At 44.4% G+C, this 17736-nt stretch overlaps 1 protein-coding gene across 1 annotated transcript in view; it reads left to right on the forward strand.

Moving 5' to 3' along the window:
- vti1b (vesicle transport through interaction with t-SNAREs 1B) overlaps positions 1-17736 on the forward strand; it is a 42025-nt gene that overhangs the window by 23343 nt on the left and 946 nt on the right. Inside the window, exons 2-5 of the mRNA XM_070878977.1 lie at positions 15862-15920; positions 16147-16332; positions 17201-17374; positions 17506-17567. Coding sequence (XP_070735078.1) covers positions 15862-15920; positions 16147-16332; positions 17201-17374; positions 17506-17567 — 481 coding nt within the window. The remainder of the gene's footprint in view (positions 1-15861; positions 15921-16146; positions 16333-17200; positions 17375-17505; positions 17568-17736) is intronic.

The raw sequence follows: 17736 nt of genomic DNA on the forward strand, positions 1-17736 counted from the left end.
CCCCCACCCACCCACACAAACCCCCCCACCCACCCCACACAAACCCCCCCCACCCACCACACAACCCCCCACCCACCCACTCTTACCCCCCCCTCCCACCCACACAAACCCCCACCACCCACACAATCCCCCCACCCACCCCTCCATTCCCCCCCCACCCACTCTCTCCCCCTCCCCTCCCCTCTCTTCCCCCCTCCCCCCTCCCCTCCCCTCTCTTTCCCCCCCTCCCCTCCCCTCTCTTCCCCCCTCCCCTCCCCTCTCTTTCCCCCCCTCCCCTCCCCTCTCTTTCCCCCCTCCCCTCCCCTCTCTTCCCCCCCTCCCCTCCCCTCTCTTTCCCCCCTCCCCTCCCCTCTCTTCCCCCCCTCCCCTCCCCTCTCTTCCCCCCCTCCCCTCCCCTCTCTCTCCCCCCTCCCCTCCCCTCTCTCTCCCCCCCTCCCTCCCCTCTCTTTCCCCCCTCCCCTCCCCTCCCTTCCCCCCCTCCCCTCCCTCTCTTCCCCCCCCTCCCCTCCCCTCTCTTTCCCCCCCTCCCCTCCCCTCTCTACCCCCCCCTCCCCTCCCCTCTCTTTCCCCCCTCCCCTCCCCTCTCTTTCCCCCCTCCCCTCCCCTCTCTTTCCCCCCCTCCCCTCCCCTCTCTTTTCCCCCCTCCCCTCCCCTCTCTTTTCCCCCCTCCCTCCCCTCTCTTTCCCCCCCTCCCCTCCCCTCTCTTTCCCCCCTCCCCTCCCCTCTCTTCCCCCCCTCCCCTCCCCTCTCTTTCCCCCCCCTCCCCTCCCCTCTCTTTCCCCCCCTCCCCTCCCCTCTCTTTCCCCCCCTCCCCTCCCCTCTCTTTCCCCCCCTCCCCTCCCCTCTCTTTCCCCCCCTCCCCTCCCCTCTCTTTCCCCCCCTCCCCTCCCCTCTCTTTCCCCCCCCTCACCTCCCCTCTCTTTCCCCCCCCTCACCTCCCCTCTCTTTCCCCCCCCTCACCTCCCCTCTCTTTCCCCCCCCTCCCCTCCCCTCTCTTTCCCCCCCTCCCCTCCTCTTCCCTCACGATTGATACGGATTCTTTTTCCCTCAATCTGTTTCAGCGAATACACTGACACGAACACCTCTTGCCTTTTCTGTAAAAGACCTTTATTGATGATTCTCCGGCCGGGACCTGTCAAGATAAAGGAACACACTCAATCAGAGCCTGTTTACCTTCCCCTGGACAAGCTCCTTTTCAGCGCGAAAAGCACAGTAGATATACATTTTCAAAACACAACACATTTGATTAGCACTTGGTCTATCCAATCCCTTTCTGCCTCCCCCCCCCCCCCCCCCGAGTACGTACAATGGCAGGCAAGAAAGTCTCCCAATTAGGGCTGGTGTCAGATAGGCTAGTTAAAGCTTTGCTACACTGTCTTCCCTTATCATTAAAGAACCCAATTAGTTTCTCTTCCTCCTTATCAGTAGAAGTTATTACTTTTCCCTTCCTATGTAGGATTGCTTTCTTTCTTTGTGCTGCCTCGGGCTTTCTCATGACCCGTGTCTAACCTCAACTTCAACTCTTGGTAACCGCTTTTTTTTCTGTTGATTCTGCAGTTGTCTGCATCTTGGCCATTTCTTTAGCTATTTTCCCATGATTCCCTATCTCCATCCTTTTGCCACCTTCTCTAGCCATCTACCACTTTCGCAACCCTTTTACACATTCTCATTCCCCCCTTTTATCATTCCATGATAACCCTGGTGCTTATTCCAGGAGTATCGCGTTCAGCCGTGCGCATTCTCTTTTCTGATCCTCCTTGTTGTCTGTGAGTCCACCTCGAGCCTCTTCGCAAGGTCTTATCAATGTCTGTTTAGGTTCTCACATCGTATCCTGTTGGAATATTATTGAATTGATTAATTCTGGAGCCTTGGTACAAGGCCGAAGAGAAGCCTTTTACCTCCTTATGTGCCAGTGCAGGAACCAGCACTTTAACCCTTGTCCCACTGGTACCCCTAATGCCAAATTTATCTCTTGCATTTCCCCCCTTTTGGCCCTTGGCTATGCGCCAAGCTGGCCATATTTCCCAATAACTATCTCCCTGTAGGCAAGTTCCAAATAGGTTCATTCACCTGGATGGCCATCTCCCAAGCTTCGGGACCTCCTGAAACCTTCCCACAGAGTTATATAAGGTAAGTCCTTCCTGTAGGACTGCTTAAATTTTCATCCCTTATGGCCTTAATCATAGTGCGTGCCCTGAATTATCGTTTGGCCTGTTTAATTCGTGCACATGTTAATCCCATCATGACCATCAGAACCAGACCCTGTATTACCACAAGTACATGTGATATTATTCTTATCCATGGGTGAATTTGAATATTAAGTCCAATGTCCCACAGCTTTGAGTACCAGGGCTGATCAGCCAGCATTGCATTAGTGTCTCTCTGTAAGTTGTCTATTTCTTCCATCAGCCGGACATACTGTCGTCTTTGATTCTGGATTCCTTGCACCAAACGTAATTGTTCCTCATTTAGTTCCGGTATCTGTTTGCCTTGCGGTTCCCATACCGCCTCTTCGTACCCTTCTTGGAGGTATCCATGATTGTTCCGTCGATGATTTCCGTTGTCTCGGGATGTATATGATATCCGTCTATGTCTATTTCTCCCTTGGGTCTGAAGCAGAAGTTAGGAGTAATGAGGACACGGGGTGACTCCTCCCCTGGTCTTAATGATTAAGTTGGCTGCCCCCGTGCTCACGCATCACTCTCCGTTTCCTTGCGGGGCAGCGATGGTCTCAAGATCGTGTTCGAGTGGAGTGATACTCAGCATACATCCGTTTGTTTGGTGGAATCTGCAATCATCATTCGTCATTCGTGGCGCACCTCGACATAAAACCACTTGGTTAATTTTATAGCAGTCAGTTATATCAATGCCTTTGGTACTATTGTTAATTTTAATCACCCGTCTGGCAGGCTGATGGTAACGTAACCGAGTTTGGTTTCTCACTTCACCAATATTATCGATCTGATATAAGGGGTCTCCCTTTGTTACATCATACTGTGGTATGGACAACACAAATCCGATCATATTCACCCACCCATTAATACATCTGAATTTCGGCACCCATGCGTGACTATTCCTTCGTACCTCGCATGTGTTATTCATTTTTTTTTATCTAGAGTCCAATTGTTAAGTATGCTGTTCGGAATCCAATCTGGTATGTCTCCATTCTGGAGGTGCTCCAAATTATGTTGTACCTCACTTAATATCCAGGCCCCATACCCGGAGCAAACTATATCTCAGCCTGTAATCGTTTACTTATATCTTTCCCCATTGCGTGGATCAATTTTATTGTCTTGGCATTTCGGCAATGTATGGGCCACTTGTAACAGTTCCCCTTCTGCGCCATCTCCCAACCGCACTTGTAGGGCTTGGTTATCCAAGTCCCTCCCCACTAAACCACTCAAGACTACGCCATTAAGTTGTTAACCCGGTCGTATATTGCCTACAGGCCTATGGAATTCATCGTCATGACCTCTGCCGCATAACCCGTGCCTAGTGTTTCCAGTATTCCCCCTTTTTTTTTTTCGACCTTGCCCTGTTCCATTTCTGACATTAAATCTCAGGGTAGTGGGTTCCGGGCCTTTGAGGATCCGTTGTGCCAGGTTCTGGTATAGACTTATAGTTTCATTCCCACAGAAGCTAGGAAAAATTATATCCATTAGGTTTAGGATAAGTAGTCGCTGACGCACCCCAAATTATATCCTTTCTTTAGATTCTTTTATTACTAGCCCCCCCCCCCCTTGCTCCGTTCTCTTCCCACCCTTCTGTTCTTGCGGGGTGGGTTTGTCTGCTTGTTTGCAGCTTCGTCCGCCCAGGCATGAGCTTCTAGAACTGAAATTCCATCCAGTTGGATTTCTGCGCCCTTCCCCTTTTGGTCCTATGAACTTGCTCCTGTCCTCGGAATATACTGGCGCCCATGGCATCGGCAGCCTGCTACATTACAACCTTACTTAATACACTATACATAGCCATGCGTTAAAATAAGTTCTGTCCTTGCTCCAGTCCTTGGCTGCTGGGTTGCATATTTCGGCAGTCAAATTAAACAAAGCTAGTTCATGTAGTTGTGTCTTTCCTGCGTGTGCTATATCTCTCGTAGTCCATCTGTATTATCTAGTGCCCGCGTGGGCCTCAAGGTCCCCAGTATCCTGAGTCTCCAGAGTCGAAGTAGCCGCTGCGGTCCCATCTCGGTGAGTGTTTTATCTGCAAATTTTAAACAGATAGCCTGGTCGTCACCAGGTGTTAGGTTCTGGTCTACTCATCTTTTATCCATGCATGTTGCGGTCACTCTGTGAAATCGGAGGTAAAGTTAGGTTGGGTTTTAGACTACACTTACCCACCGTGGGATACATTGGCTCTATTGCCATAGGTGATGGTGCTATGGCTGCGCACTGCACTATCCGTCTGGCCCCGTTTTTTAAAAATCTCTTCCAGCTTATTCATCTTGGCTTTTAACTCTTGAATTTGTTTTGTTTGAGTATCTTTCTTTTATTTGTATCAGGCGAGTATTATTACATAGGCTAGTTCTGTTTTTATTTTTATTCTGACTATCGCACCATTTCCTCTGTTAGGTGAGTCTTTTTTTTATTCTATTAAGAAATCCAAATTAATAATGTCCGGTATAAAACAGCTGTCAATGGAAAGGGTTAACTCCTTTACAGGTTTGTAAGAAAGCCTGATGTCATTACGTGACTTCACGTAATCATCCGAAAAAATTTTTTTTAAGTCTTTGTGCCTTCAAAACTTGCTAAGAAATTAGGAATCCGTTAAAAAAAGCAGAAATCATTAGTAAAGTCGTCATAATAAAAGTCTTCTCATCAGGGAAGACGGCATTTTAGAGTAAACTCCAAGGTTTTCTTAACTTCTAATTGCCAAAGATTTTTTTTGATTGATTTAAAACGAGACCACACATTTTTAATAGCTATTTTGTTTACTGAAATCCAATTTTCACACACGCTGTGTACATTCTAACATTTCGTTTTATTTTACGGTCCCGTTCACTGGGCAAATCTTGTGTTTTATTTCTCTCTCGACACAAAATCTAAACTTCCATGCCAGTTCCATTTTCTATAAGAATTTTAAAATTCAGTAAGATTCTCTAATTCCCAGTTTTTTTTTCTGTGCTGAGTTCGCATAGCTTAGATCTTTTCTCCTCGTTATTTTCAAAACCCTCCTGCTTGTTTAGACTGTTCGGGACTTTTCTTGATAAACAACGTCCATTTTGGAAATCTTTCAAACTGGAGTGAAACTTTCTCATAATTTAAAATCAATATCACTGTCTTTTACCTCTTCCAATTTTTTTTTTCCTTTTCCTAATTAAACCAATATCTTTTTCACAGCAAACATCAACTAGTATTTAGTAAGTTCTGTCTTTTTCCATCACAAACACATTTTTTTCCAGCACATATTTATTACGTTACATCTTTTTTTTCAGATCTCCTTTCTTCAAATTAGGTTTTGTATTTTACACGGAGGGCTCGTGACTCCGTAAATTAATTTTAAAATCATTTGTTTACTTTCAAAGTGGCGTCTTTATCTTTTTCTTTTCTCCATAACTTGAATGGAGTCCAGCAATTAGGCTTTGAGGGTTGCTTTTCGTTATCTCAAAATGCTCCAGTTTCAAAGTCGTTAAAATGTCTCTTCTAAACTGCTAAAGCTTGCTGTTTTTAACATTTTTCAAACGTCCCTTTTACACCTTCGCGGATAGCTCGCCACTCGCCCAGGAGTTTGACCTGATCCCTGAAGATATTTCTAGATTGTTTCCAAACCTTTTAGTTTTATATCTCCTTTTTTCTTTGAGATCAGATTTAATTTAATAATTTTTTTTTTTTTTGAATCCACCTCAGTATTTTGCTGTGCCTTCTCTGAATATCTCAAAATCTCAATTCAAAATTTGTAATTTCAATCTTTATTTAAAACTTTTTTTTTCAGCTAGAAGCTTTTTTAAAAGGCATTCTTTATCTCATTCCGAGACTAAATTTATGTCTTTCAACCCATTGTAATCAATCATTGCATGTTTTCTTTTGACAAGTAAGTGAGCGTGTCAAATAAATTCTCTTTTTTTCAACCACCGGGACCATGTATTTTTTATCTTTTACTCAACAAACCTATCCTTTGTGCATTTCCTAGCTCTGTAACTTATCATCCGAATAAATCCACACCTGCGTTTCTAACTTATAATGTCTTAAAACTTCCCACATACAGGACAACACTACAAAGGGTTAAAAAAACTTTCACTCTGTTTGGAGAAGTGGGTGGAGCTAAAATAAGCAAACAGCTGCTTCACTCCTCCAAACAGGCTTTCTTAAAAAAAAACATGAAAATTCATTCCGCAGTCAAAAAATCACACAAGTACTCTCATTCAAAAACAGACATTCACAAAAGTCTCTCTTCATTCAACAAAGCTTATTAATTAAATTTTTTCTTTGGCCGGCTCTATTTTTGGATCCATGATTGCCCAATTTTATCCTTGCACAATTCCTTTTATCCTTACACAATTCCTCGCGTCGCCCCGCGATTTAGTTTTACACAATTTCCCTTTTATACCGCGTAGCCGCATGGTTCTCCTATTCGCGTCGCCGCGCGATTGTCTACTTCCCTATCCCTCCGCGTCGCCGCGCGATTGTCTACTTCCCCATCTCTTCGCGTCGCCGCGGCATTGTCTATTTCCCTATCCCTCCGCGTCGCCGCGCGATTTAAGTCCAATCAGCGCCTAGGCGGACTGAGTGATATACAAAGTCGACGTCGTACCTGACTTGGACACTTATTTCCGAAGTTAAAAGGTATTCGCAAGATTGACCTGGATCTCGTTCAGACGCTACCTGAGCATCAGCGAGTGGCCAAACTTTCCTTAGACTTTTGGAACTGAAGGAAACTGAAGTGGTATTTTAAAGGGTACTCACTCCAGTGGCTACTTTCCTCCCGGCTAGTCTGGCTCTTAATTCGCAAGCTTTCGGCAGCCGTCCGTTGAGATCCCACTTCTGACACCAAATGTTGATACGGATTCCTTTTCCCTCAATCTGTTTCAGCGAATACATTGACGCGAACACCTCTTGCATTTTCTGTAAAAGACCTTTATTGCGGATTCTCCGGCCGGGACTTGTCAAGACAAAGGAACACTCTCAATCAGAGCCTGTTTACCTTCCCCTGGACAAGCTCCTTTTCAGCGCGAAAAACGCAGTAGATATACATTTTCAAAACACAACACATTTGATTAGCACTTGGTCTATCCAATCCCTTTCTGCCTCCCCCCCCGCCCCCCCCGAGTACGTCCAATGGCAGGCAAGAAAGTCTCCCAATTAAGGCTAGTGTCAGGTAGATTAGTTATAGCTTTGCTACACTGTCTTCCCTTATCAGTAAAGAACCCAATTAGTTTCTCTTCCTCTATCAGTAGAAGTTATTACTTTTCCCTTCCTATGTAGGATTGCTTTCTTTCTTTGTGCTGCCTCGGGCTTTCTCATGACCCGTGTCTAACCTCAACTTCAACTCTTGGTAACCGCTTTTTTTTCTGTTGATTCTGCAGTTGTCTGCATCTTGGCCATTTCTTTAGCTATTTTCCCATGATTCCCTATCTCCATCCTTTTGCCACCTTCTCTAGCCATCTACCACTTTCGCAACCCTTTTACACATTCTCATTCCCCCCTTTTATCATTCCATGATAACCCTGGTGCTTATTCCAGGAGTATCGCGTTCAGCCGTGCGCATTCTCTTTTCTGATCCTCCTTGTTGTCTGTGAGTCCACCTCGAGCCTCTTCGCAAGGTCTTATCAATGTCTGTTTAGGTTCTCCCCCTCAGGGAGTGGACTGGGGAAAAGTCTTACTGGGAATGCGGATGATGATGGCTCCAGGGCACTGGGCCTTTGTCCACAGGTAAGTCATGGTATTGATTTTCTTGTGACGGATCTACTTCTCCTGCAGCCGCACCTGCATTGTTGGGAGCGGGTGTTACCCCGTTTCCCTGTGCTCCAGCCCGAGGATCGTTGTCTCCTAATTGGCCTGAAGTGCCCGCTGGGGGTGGACCATACGGCGGTGGTCGATGGCTGTAGGGAGTGCAATCCTCTTACCAATCCTTAAGGGCACTTGGTGAATGTGCCTTTGTCTCTTTAGCAACCATAACAGATGGATGTTTACTATGTCGAGGGCGATTCCCCTGCACTACTCGTTCATCCACCTGCTTTCTCCCTCTAGTACACTGCTTGCTAACCCTTCGGCTCTTCTCGTGTCGTTCCTCAGCTTCCCTTTTCAAATCTCCAAACACCGACCAATTCACTTTCTTTTTACCTCTTCTACCTGGGTCTCTGTCTATAAGGCATTCTTCTAGACATGTTATTCTCTCTAAATTAAATGAACCATCGGGTGGAAATAGCTTGTTTTCACCCTTAGTCCACTTTACCCATTCTTTTAAGTGGTCAGTTGAAGACTGACCACAATTCTGGAGCATGAAATGGGCTGGGGTCCCTTTTGGTGGTGGTTTACTTGCTCCAGCACCCATTCTGGATGATTAAGATTTTCCACAGTTCCTGATCTCACAATCCTTTCGGCCAACCAAGTTCTCTACGCCCACTTCTCCTGGCCGTTACGTGGCCTGAAAAGGCTCTTCATTCGGGCTCAGCCTGGGTGTGTGAGAGATGTTGGCATGAACCAACCGCAGTTGATCAATGTTGCTGTTTCTTCTCAATCAATCCTTGTTTTTCCAAATCACAATTTTCCCTAGTGACTCTTCCCGTTTCTCTAATTGCAATGTCGCACAAAGGTATTGCACACAACAGTATAACAAGGACAACTAGGACAAACAATATTCATGCGAGTATACAAATCATAGCCTTAAACTCTATCTAAACAAATAATCAATTCTCAGCTTGCGTTGTACGCCATTACAGACAGAGTCCTTAACTTATCCTATTAAACTTATAAAACTTATGGTCCCATTACCTTAACTCTTATCACATAAGAACCTTTGATCGATTAGTGCTTTTTTTTTTTCTAATCTTATCACATAAGAACCTTCGCTAGCGCTCTTTTTACCTTTTCCTACTGAAACCTTCCCCGGGCTGTTTCAAGATATTTCCAGAACCAGATCTCTTCTGCCTGCAAGCTGAGAAAGAAATGATCATTAAAAAATAACTAGCTTTTAAATGTCGAGTCTCGTAGATTGCAGTACCTCCCTTGTGGACAACAGATTACATATGCGATTCAACAGTGAAGAAACCTCTTGTGAGCAAAAGGCTCACCTTGTTTTGGCCACTGAAGCCTTTCACTGGAGAGGCACTATGCCTGTATCCGTTTTACTCACAGGGCAGAGAGTATGCATCTCGGTGAAACCTCCAAGAAGTAACTGTCGAAATCTCGACCTCCGATAAACGACTCCAACACCTTCAGCTCCGGCAGAAGTTTCTTTAATTTACTTGCTAGCAAGGGAAAGGTCACACTCCGTCAATGGCTAAGTGAACACCTTCGTAATGGTACAATTTCACGAGATATTTTTATACAGTAAAACCCAAGTTATGGCCCCTCCCTGTGTATTGGCTCTGTCTCGCAGTCAGTAAATACAGATAAAGAGTTAATTACTACATCCTTGTCCTGACATGGTTTCCAGATATTTCCTTTTGTCAGGGTTATTAGTTGGCCAGCCGGCCATTACTCGGAGAGTGTGGTAATGAGCTATTACCTGCCTTGCATTGTGTCAGGATGTTCCAGTTTCCTGGTCAATTATCTTTTTGCATCAAATGGATGAGGTCTCTACAAGAGATAATGGCTGGTGGTTTGAGTACTTCAAAAAGGGTGGGGTGGAGTGGAACTGGTGTCGTATGGGCAATAGGAGAGCACCATGGGTGGTACTTGTCTCAGCAGGACTTGTCTCCTAGCTGTCTGGTGGCTATCGGCCATTTCAAGCCAGGTTTAGTTGTTTATGCAAGCCGACTGCTTGTTGCAGAAATTTCTGGAAGGCCCAGGACTCCATTTTGTTTTATATTAAAAAGGGCACAAAAATACCGTGTGGTACAGCTTAGATAAAAATATATTTCCACACCTGCTCGACTATTTCATCGTCCGAACCAGGGATCGCAAGGATGTGCGCATCACCCGCACCATGACAGGAACTGACAACTGCTGGATGGACCATCGCTTAATCCGATCCATCATCAATATAAACATAGCCCCAAAGCAGAGGGGATAGCAGAAGCAGTGCCACAAAAAAGTTAATGCCGGGGCACTTAAAAACCCAGCTAAGAGAATCCTATACAGCCAGCGCCTCCCAGCTAATCTGGCATGCCTTGATGACCGAGATGCTGAATGCCCACAGCGCTTGGTCTGCCCTCCAGGTCTCCATAACCAGTGCCTGTGAAGGGACACTTGTTACTCAACCAGTAAACACCAGGACTGGTTTGAAGAAAATGATCAGGAGATCCAAGAACTAATAAATCGTAAGCGTTGAGCATTTCTGAGCCTCAAGCAACAACCCAACTTGGGAGCTGCAAAGCAACATTACAGATGGCTCAAGGATGAGGTCCAACAAAAAACCTGGGACCTAAAGGTGGTAGATGGAGAAAGCACAGGAGATACAATAACTGGCCGACAGCCATGATATGCGAGGATTCTTCATTGCAGTCAAGGCCACCTACGGTCCAAACTCCCAAGGCCCCACCCCACTCCTGGCCACGAACGGGGAAATGCTCATCAAGGACACAGAGGCTGTCTGGGCCCACTGGAAGGAGCACTTTGAAGATCTCAATCGAGACTCTGCCTTTGACTCGAGTGTTCTCAACTCCATCCCGCAGCATGTGACCCGCCACCACCTCAATGAAACCCCAACGTTGCACGAGATAGGCAAAGCCATAAAACAGCTCAAGAATAACAAGGCTACAGGTACGGATGGAATTCCTGCCGAGGCACTAAAGTATGGCGGAGTGGCGCTGTTGGCGCGGATACATGACCTCATATCTCTCATTTGGAGGGAGGAGAGCATGCCGGGAGATCTGAGATGCAGTGATCGTGACCATCTTTAAAAAGGGGGACAAGTCCGACTGCGGCAATTACAGGGGAATCTCCCTGCTATCAGCCACTGGGAAGGTTGTCGCTAGAGTTCTCCTCAACCGTCTTCTCCCTGTGGCCGAGGAGCTCCTCCCGGAATCACAATGCGGATTTCGTCCCCTACAAGGCACAACGGACATGATCTTTGCAGCGCAATTACTGCAGGAAAACAGGAAGCAGCGCTAGCCCTTATACATGGCTTTTTTCGTTCTTACAAAGGCCTTTGACACTGTCAACCATGAGGGCTTATGGAGTGTCCTCCTCCGTTTTGGATGCCCCCAAAAGTTTGTCAACATCCTTCGCTTGCTCTACGACGACATGCAGGCCGCTATCCTTACCAGCAGTTCCATTTACAGACCCAATCCACGTCCGGACCTGGGTCAAACGGGGCTGCGTCATTGCTCCAACCCTCTTCTCAATCTTCCTTGCCGCCATGTTCCACGTCACAGTCAACAAGCTTCCCGCTGGAGTGGAATTAAACTACAGAACCAGTGGGAAGCTGTTTAACCTACGCCGCCTCCAGGCCAAGTCCAAGATCACCCCAACCTCTGTCGTTGAGCTGCAGTACGTGGACGACTCCTGCGTCTGCGCATATTCTGAGGCTGAACTCCAGGATATAGTTGATAAGCGTAAGGCGTATGAAAGCATAGGCCTTACGCTTAACATCTGTAAGATAAAGATCCTCCACCAGCCTGTCCTCACCGCACAGCACTGCCCCCCCCCCTCCCCCCAGTTATCAAGATTCATGGCGCGGCCCTCGTCAATGTGGACCACCTCCCATACCTCGGGAACCTTTTAAGAACAAAGGCAGATATTGATGCGGAGATTCAACGTCGCCTCCAGTGCGCCAATGCAGCCTTTGGCCACCTGAGGGAAAGAGTGTTCGAAGACCAAGCGCTCAAATCTTTCACCAAGCTCATGGTCTGCAGGGCTGTAGTAATACCCATCCTCCTGTATGGATCAGAGGCATGGACGATGTACAGGAGACACCTCAAGTCGCTGGAGATATATCACCAACGATGTTTCTGCAAGATCCTGCAAATCCCCTGGGAGGACAGGCGCACCAACATCAGTGTCCTCGCCCAGGCTAACATCCCCAGTATTGAAACACTGACCACACTCGATCAGCTTCGCTGGGCAGGCCACATAGTTCACATGCCAGACAAGCAATTGCTTAGGGAATCTCTTTTGTGGAGCTCCTTCACGGCAAACAAGCCAAAGGTGGGCAGCGGAAACATTACAAGGACACCCTCAAAGCCTCCCTGGTAAAGTGTGACAAGACCACTGACACCTGGGAGTCCCTGGCCAAAGACCGCCCTAGGTGGAGAAAGTGCATCCAGGAGGGCATTTGAATCTCAACGCCACGAGTGTGAAGAGGTCAGGCACAGGCAGCAGAAAGAGCGGCAGATCTGTCCCACCTATGACAGGGTCTGTGGCTCTCTATTGGGCTGTTCAGCCACTAAAGGATTCACTTTAGGAAGTCTTCCTTGATTCCGAGGGACTGCCTATGATGATGATTCTGCTCAGTTGTCACATGATCCTTGCCAATCTCCATTGGCTTCCAGTCCTCAGTAAATCAAATTTAAAATAGTGCTCCTCATGTTCCGATCACTCCTTGTGTCTCCCACCCATTGCCAAACTCTCTGCTGCCCCCTGATCTGGTCTGGCGTGCTGCTCTTGCTTTTTCATCTCTAAATTTATCCCGCTCAAATTCTGTGTTCTGTCTGTCTTCGTGTACTTTCTCTGTCCAATTGTTTCATTCTGTGCCACTCTTCAATCGGCACCCAAAGCATGGCATCCTCTCCTCACATGCTGCAATTTACAGCCAGCCAATTGTGCTCTCTTTTGACCTTTTAACCCCAAACACTACCTGAAATCCATATTAACTGGTAAGCAGCTAAATGCAGTACATAGTAGATTTATGTTGAATTGCTGGAACGCCATACCCAACCACTTTAACCAGTGCATCGAATTATATTTTGAATCCCTTCCCCCACCCCCTCCCAATGTCTTTGCCTCTGGAACTAAAAGGAAAAATGCAAATGTAAGAAACTGAATTTAAAAATAGGTACTGCGTATTTCCAGCATTTTCTGTGTGTCTATCAATAGCTACAAAGAGAAAAGATGGCTTTAAGCTTTGGTTGTAGGTTCCCTTTGTCAGAACTTTTTTTTAAATGGGTAATTTGCTTCACTGTTTCCTATAAAACTCTTACTCATGCTTGGTAGATCTGTGCTTTTGTATTTTGTTGATTAAATACGTGGAGTGAGACAGATTTTGGAACTGTGTGAATAATGTAGAAAGAGACGTGAATGAGAAAGCTGTGGATGCTGTATGTGTCATGAGCACGACACGAAGAAGCCACTTCAAGGTTATGTGCAGCTAAAAGGTCAGCAATAACTTCTTATTTCTTTAACAAATTCCACTTCAACTACTGGCCATGACGGGAGTTCAGGTAACAACTGCTTGCATTTTTTTAGTGCTTTTGATGTAGCAAAATATATCTGTTGGGTCTGATGTATTTATCCAACAAATGGACCCAATGTGAATAAAGGAGGCAGCAAAGCCTTGAGAGCACAGTGCCTCATTGGATAAATGTGTGTACCATGAGTAATAAATATTTACATTAATTCAGAAGGTAGGATTGAAAGTGAGCTCGGGATTAAGGTGGTGCAGTGTATGTAGTACTGTCGACAGACATGGTTCCAAAATAACTAAAATGAACAGTGGTTTGGTTGTACTTGTGATAGAAATGCAAAGGGAAAAATATCTGTTAGAACCGCAAACCTATTCAGTTATGCTCATATGCAGAACTAAAACTGTTAAATCTCAATTGTATCTTGAGTTCTGTTTCAGCACTTCAGCCCATGCATGGTAAGGCAAGAAATGTGCAGATACATTGTTGCCTTGAAGATGGCACAACTTACTATTTAAACATGCATGCAGTGTCTTAATAAATATGTTGGTGTTTCAGCGTACAAAACCTAGTGATCCTGTCACGTTCTTAAGCTAATATTTGTGTATCTCCCAACTAAGAAACGAGAGATCGGAGATCCGTTTGTGGAATCTCCTGAGTACTGAACCATGCTCGTACCTGCTGACTGGAATACACGCAGATGAAGTACAATTTTAGTTTTTTTTCCGCAAGACTATTTTCCTTACTGAAATAAGATAGCAACAAAATGTGACGTGCTGCTGCAATTGTTTGAAAGAATAACTGATTTGTCTTTTTTAATGTGTCAAGTAATTTGTTGCGTTGCAACAGATTTATCTGCCGGCATTCAACTGTTTCCATATTAAAAAGAAATTCAAGAATGGGAGCTCTCCTTCCTTAACAATGGTAGGATCAGGTTTTTTTTGCAGCCCACCCTACCTTTTAATTTATTTATCACCTGCTCTTTAGTGCATCATTACGCAGATGAGAAGCCAAGCAGGCAACTTGTACCACTGTAAAACCAGCTAATAAGAGATGTGTGTGGCAGGCACTTGATAACTCGCCTCTTGGTCTAAATCTTTCTCTTCCTCCCTTTGGGTAAATATGCAGTCTCTATGGGTATCTCCTGCTGACAAATTAACTGAGTTTAAGAACTCATGAGAATCAAGGAAAGACAAGTTGCAGCTTATCACTCCATGGTACAGTTCTTTTGTATACCGTGTTCAGCTGTCATGACCAGACAGTGCAAGTAGAAGAATTACAGTAGTCTAGATTTTCCACAGTGTTGCTGGTATGAATTCAAATAAAAGTGGAATTTGGTTCTGAATTTAATGCCATGACTGATTGCACAGGCTTTGGAACCACCCATACAAATGCTGGAAACCATGAACACAAGGCTTCCCTTATGCCCAGTGCTGCAATGGCATGTGATGGGGAAATGCATCAGATGGTATAATCTCCATATTATTACAGAACACATACCCACATATAGGCAGATGCATTACATGTTACCCATTACTTCTGGTGGAAAATCCTAGGGAAGGGCCAGTAGGGAGCTGGCAGATTAGCTCCTGCCCCAGTCCACCTGGCAATAGGCACAACTCAAGCGATGCAACAAATCTGCTGTATCCTTTTTTTTTAAATGTAGAAGCTGCTGAATTATTTTTGCTTTATTAATGCAGTTCGCTGCTTTGTTTATGGTAAGCATGGTTCAGTAATGGTTGGGCTGCCTACATTGTACCAGAAATTGAGGGTCAGCATGCCAATTGAAAGAGACCATGGGTTGCATCTGTTAAATGATCCACTATCTTTGAGTCCTTAGCACAGTAGAAGCAGAGCCCACTGTTACACTGCATCACAATTTCTGCAACTTGTTTTCCTGGTGCTTTTTCAGCTTAGTGTGATCACTGTGCTTAAATGGTAATTGCTGTTGGGAGTGCTAAAAAGATGGGAGTTATTGGTTGATAACACCTCATCGAGAACATCAACATGTAGTAGGTTATCAGTAGAATTTGCAAAATACAGTATTTGGCTAGTCAAAAGATTGTATTTCAAGCATTGCTATCATTAATGTCCAATCCAACTGAATGAATGAATAAATATAGGTGGTTCAAAATTTCCATGAATATAAATACACAAACTCATTGTTCTGATAGTTCATACTTAAGACACCAGCCAGCTATAACTCAGAAGTTGAAGCTCAAAGTAGCCCAAATAATTTACTGAAGATCCGTCTTTCTGTTGTCATTTTCTCCAATGGTTCAATGGCCCAAGAGAATTAAAACACATCATAATCCAAGATTTTGCTTGTTACTAACTTGGGGTGGGGTATGAAGCTTCATTAGTTATGTCATATTACTCATTTACTGCAATTGTACATTTAACTTCCATTTGCTGTTTTGCAGAACAAAAGAAAAGATTTCTACGAGAGATAGATGAAAAAGTTGAAGAAGCAAATGAAATAGTAAGTACTGAAGGGGAGAGAATTGACACAAAATCTTTGAGATGATTGAAGTGTGAATATTTTACTATACAGTGGGTTTTCTGACTTTCAACACTGCATTGTCTGATTTACTCAATTAATCCAGGTATAAATTATTGGATGTAAAATAGTTTAATTACCAGGGAAGCCAGCAACACCTATTATTTGAGAATTTGCACCCTTCATTGCTGCATACTTCTGTTTCTAGTTGGATGGAATGGAAAAGGAAATGAGGAACGCACCACTATTGTACCGTAATCAGATGAATATCAAAATCCGATCTTACAGAAAAGATGTGAGCAAGCTACAACGGGATGTTAGAAGCAATGATATTGAATATGGAGTACGTAGTGACTTTAAGTACGCTGTGTACAGTGCTGAAAATGAACAAAGTGTAAGTACTGCAATTAAAAAGCATTGTTGTAGCAACTACATTCTCCCCTATCCTGTGAGACTTGAAATATACATCAATTTTGTGCATGTAGATTTAATAAAGCATATTGGATCACTGAGTATTCTATTTACTTTAGGGCTAACTTTTAGCTTACCACACAAATGTGTTTATTTTTATTGGCAAATTGTAGAGCTGAGTAGCAATACTTTAATCTACATTTGTCACTCCAAGACTCCTGGGTCAGGTACATCATGGGCCATATCCAAGATATGTTTTTCTTTGACATTAAAATGCAGTATAGGGACAATCACAATGTTTGCATCTCTTGCACCAGCCATCTTTATGGGCTCTTTAATTGAAATTCAGTTCCATGTCAGTTTGGACTATTTGTGCTGTTGAACTGGGCTGACATTCCTTGTTGGACCCTTGCAGCCCATAGAGAGGAGACATTCATCCCTTTTTAATCGGGGCTAGATTTGAGACCCAAAAGTCAACCTGCCTGCTTATCCATCTTTTCTTCTGTTTTCAATAGACTAAAGCTTAATTAAAGAGAACCAAGTTTGTAGAACAGGATAAGTCAGTAATGGCAGCTTCTCCATGATTTGGCTAAAGTGAGACATATTTATCAAATTGGAGTGCGGTATTTTGTGAAGCATGAGGAAACGAGCGACTTACCAGGGGCAGAAAATATCCTATGAATTTCTGAAACCTTTGAAGTTGAGAAATGAATTATTGTCCCATTCACATTACCATAAGCGAGTGAGCTTGAAATACTTAGAAAAGGAAGGTCAGTTGCTGTCAATGTCTAGTTCTTTGTTAAGGAGGCTCAAACATTAAGCTTATACACTTTTTTATTTTTTCCCCCCAGAGTCACTTATCATCCCAACGTGCTTTGCTTTTGCAAGGTACAGACAGTCTTAACCGAGCTACCCAGAGTATAGACCGTTCTCATAGGATAGCAGCAGAGACTGATCAGATAGGTTCGGATATAATTGAGGAACTTGGCGAGCAACGAGAGCAGCTGGAACGTTCAAAAGACAGGGTGAGTAATTATTAAAAGCATGCATGTAGGAAATGCATAGAGAAAATACTCTTCAGTCTGAAGACTTCAAACTGATAGTTTGAGATTTTCAACCCCCCCATCTGTTTATATTTTGTCTGTTTGTTCCTAAGCTAATAAACACAGGTGAGAATTTGAGCCGAAGTCGGAAAATACTGCGTGCCATGTCTAGAAGGTAAGAGTTTAAGAAGTCTTGTGAAAATAGTGACAAAACAAAACACCATTACTGTTGCATCAGTTGGAAATTTGAGTGTTCTTAATGCCACATGCTTGCCAAGGTGAGTGAGATATTGTTTAATTCATTATACTTCATGGTTAATAATCAGCTGGACTGGCAGTACAAT

Source organism: Pristiophorus japonicus, chromosome 4 (assembly GCF_044704955.1).
Source record: "Pristiophorus japonicus isolate sPriJap1 chromosome 4, sPriJap1.hap1, whole genome shotgun sequence".
Lineage (NCBI taxonomy): Eukaryota > Metazoa > Chordata > Chondrichthyes > Pristiophoridae > Pristiophorus > Pristiophorus japonicus.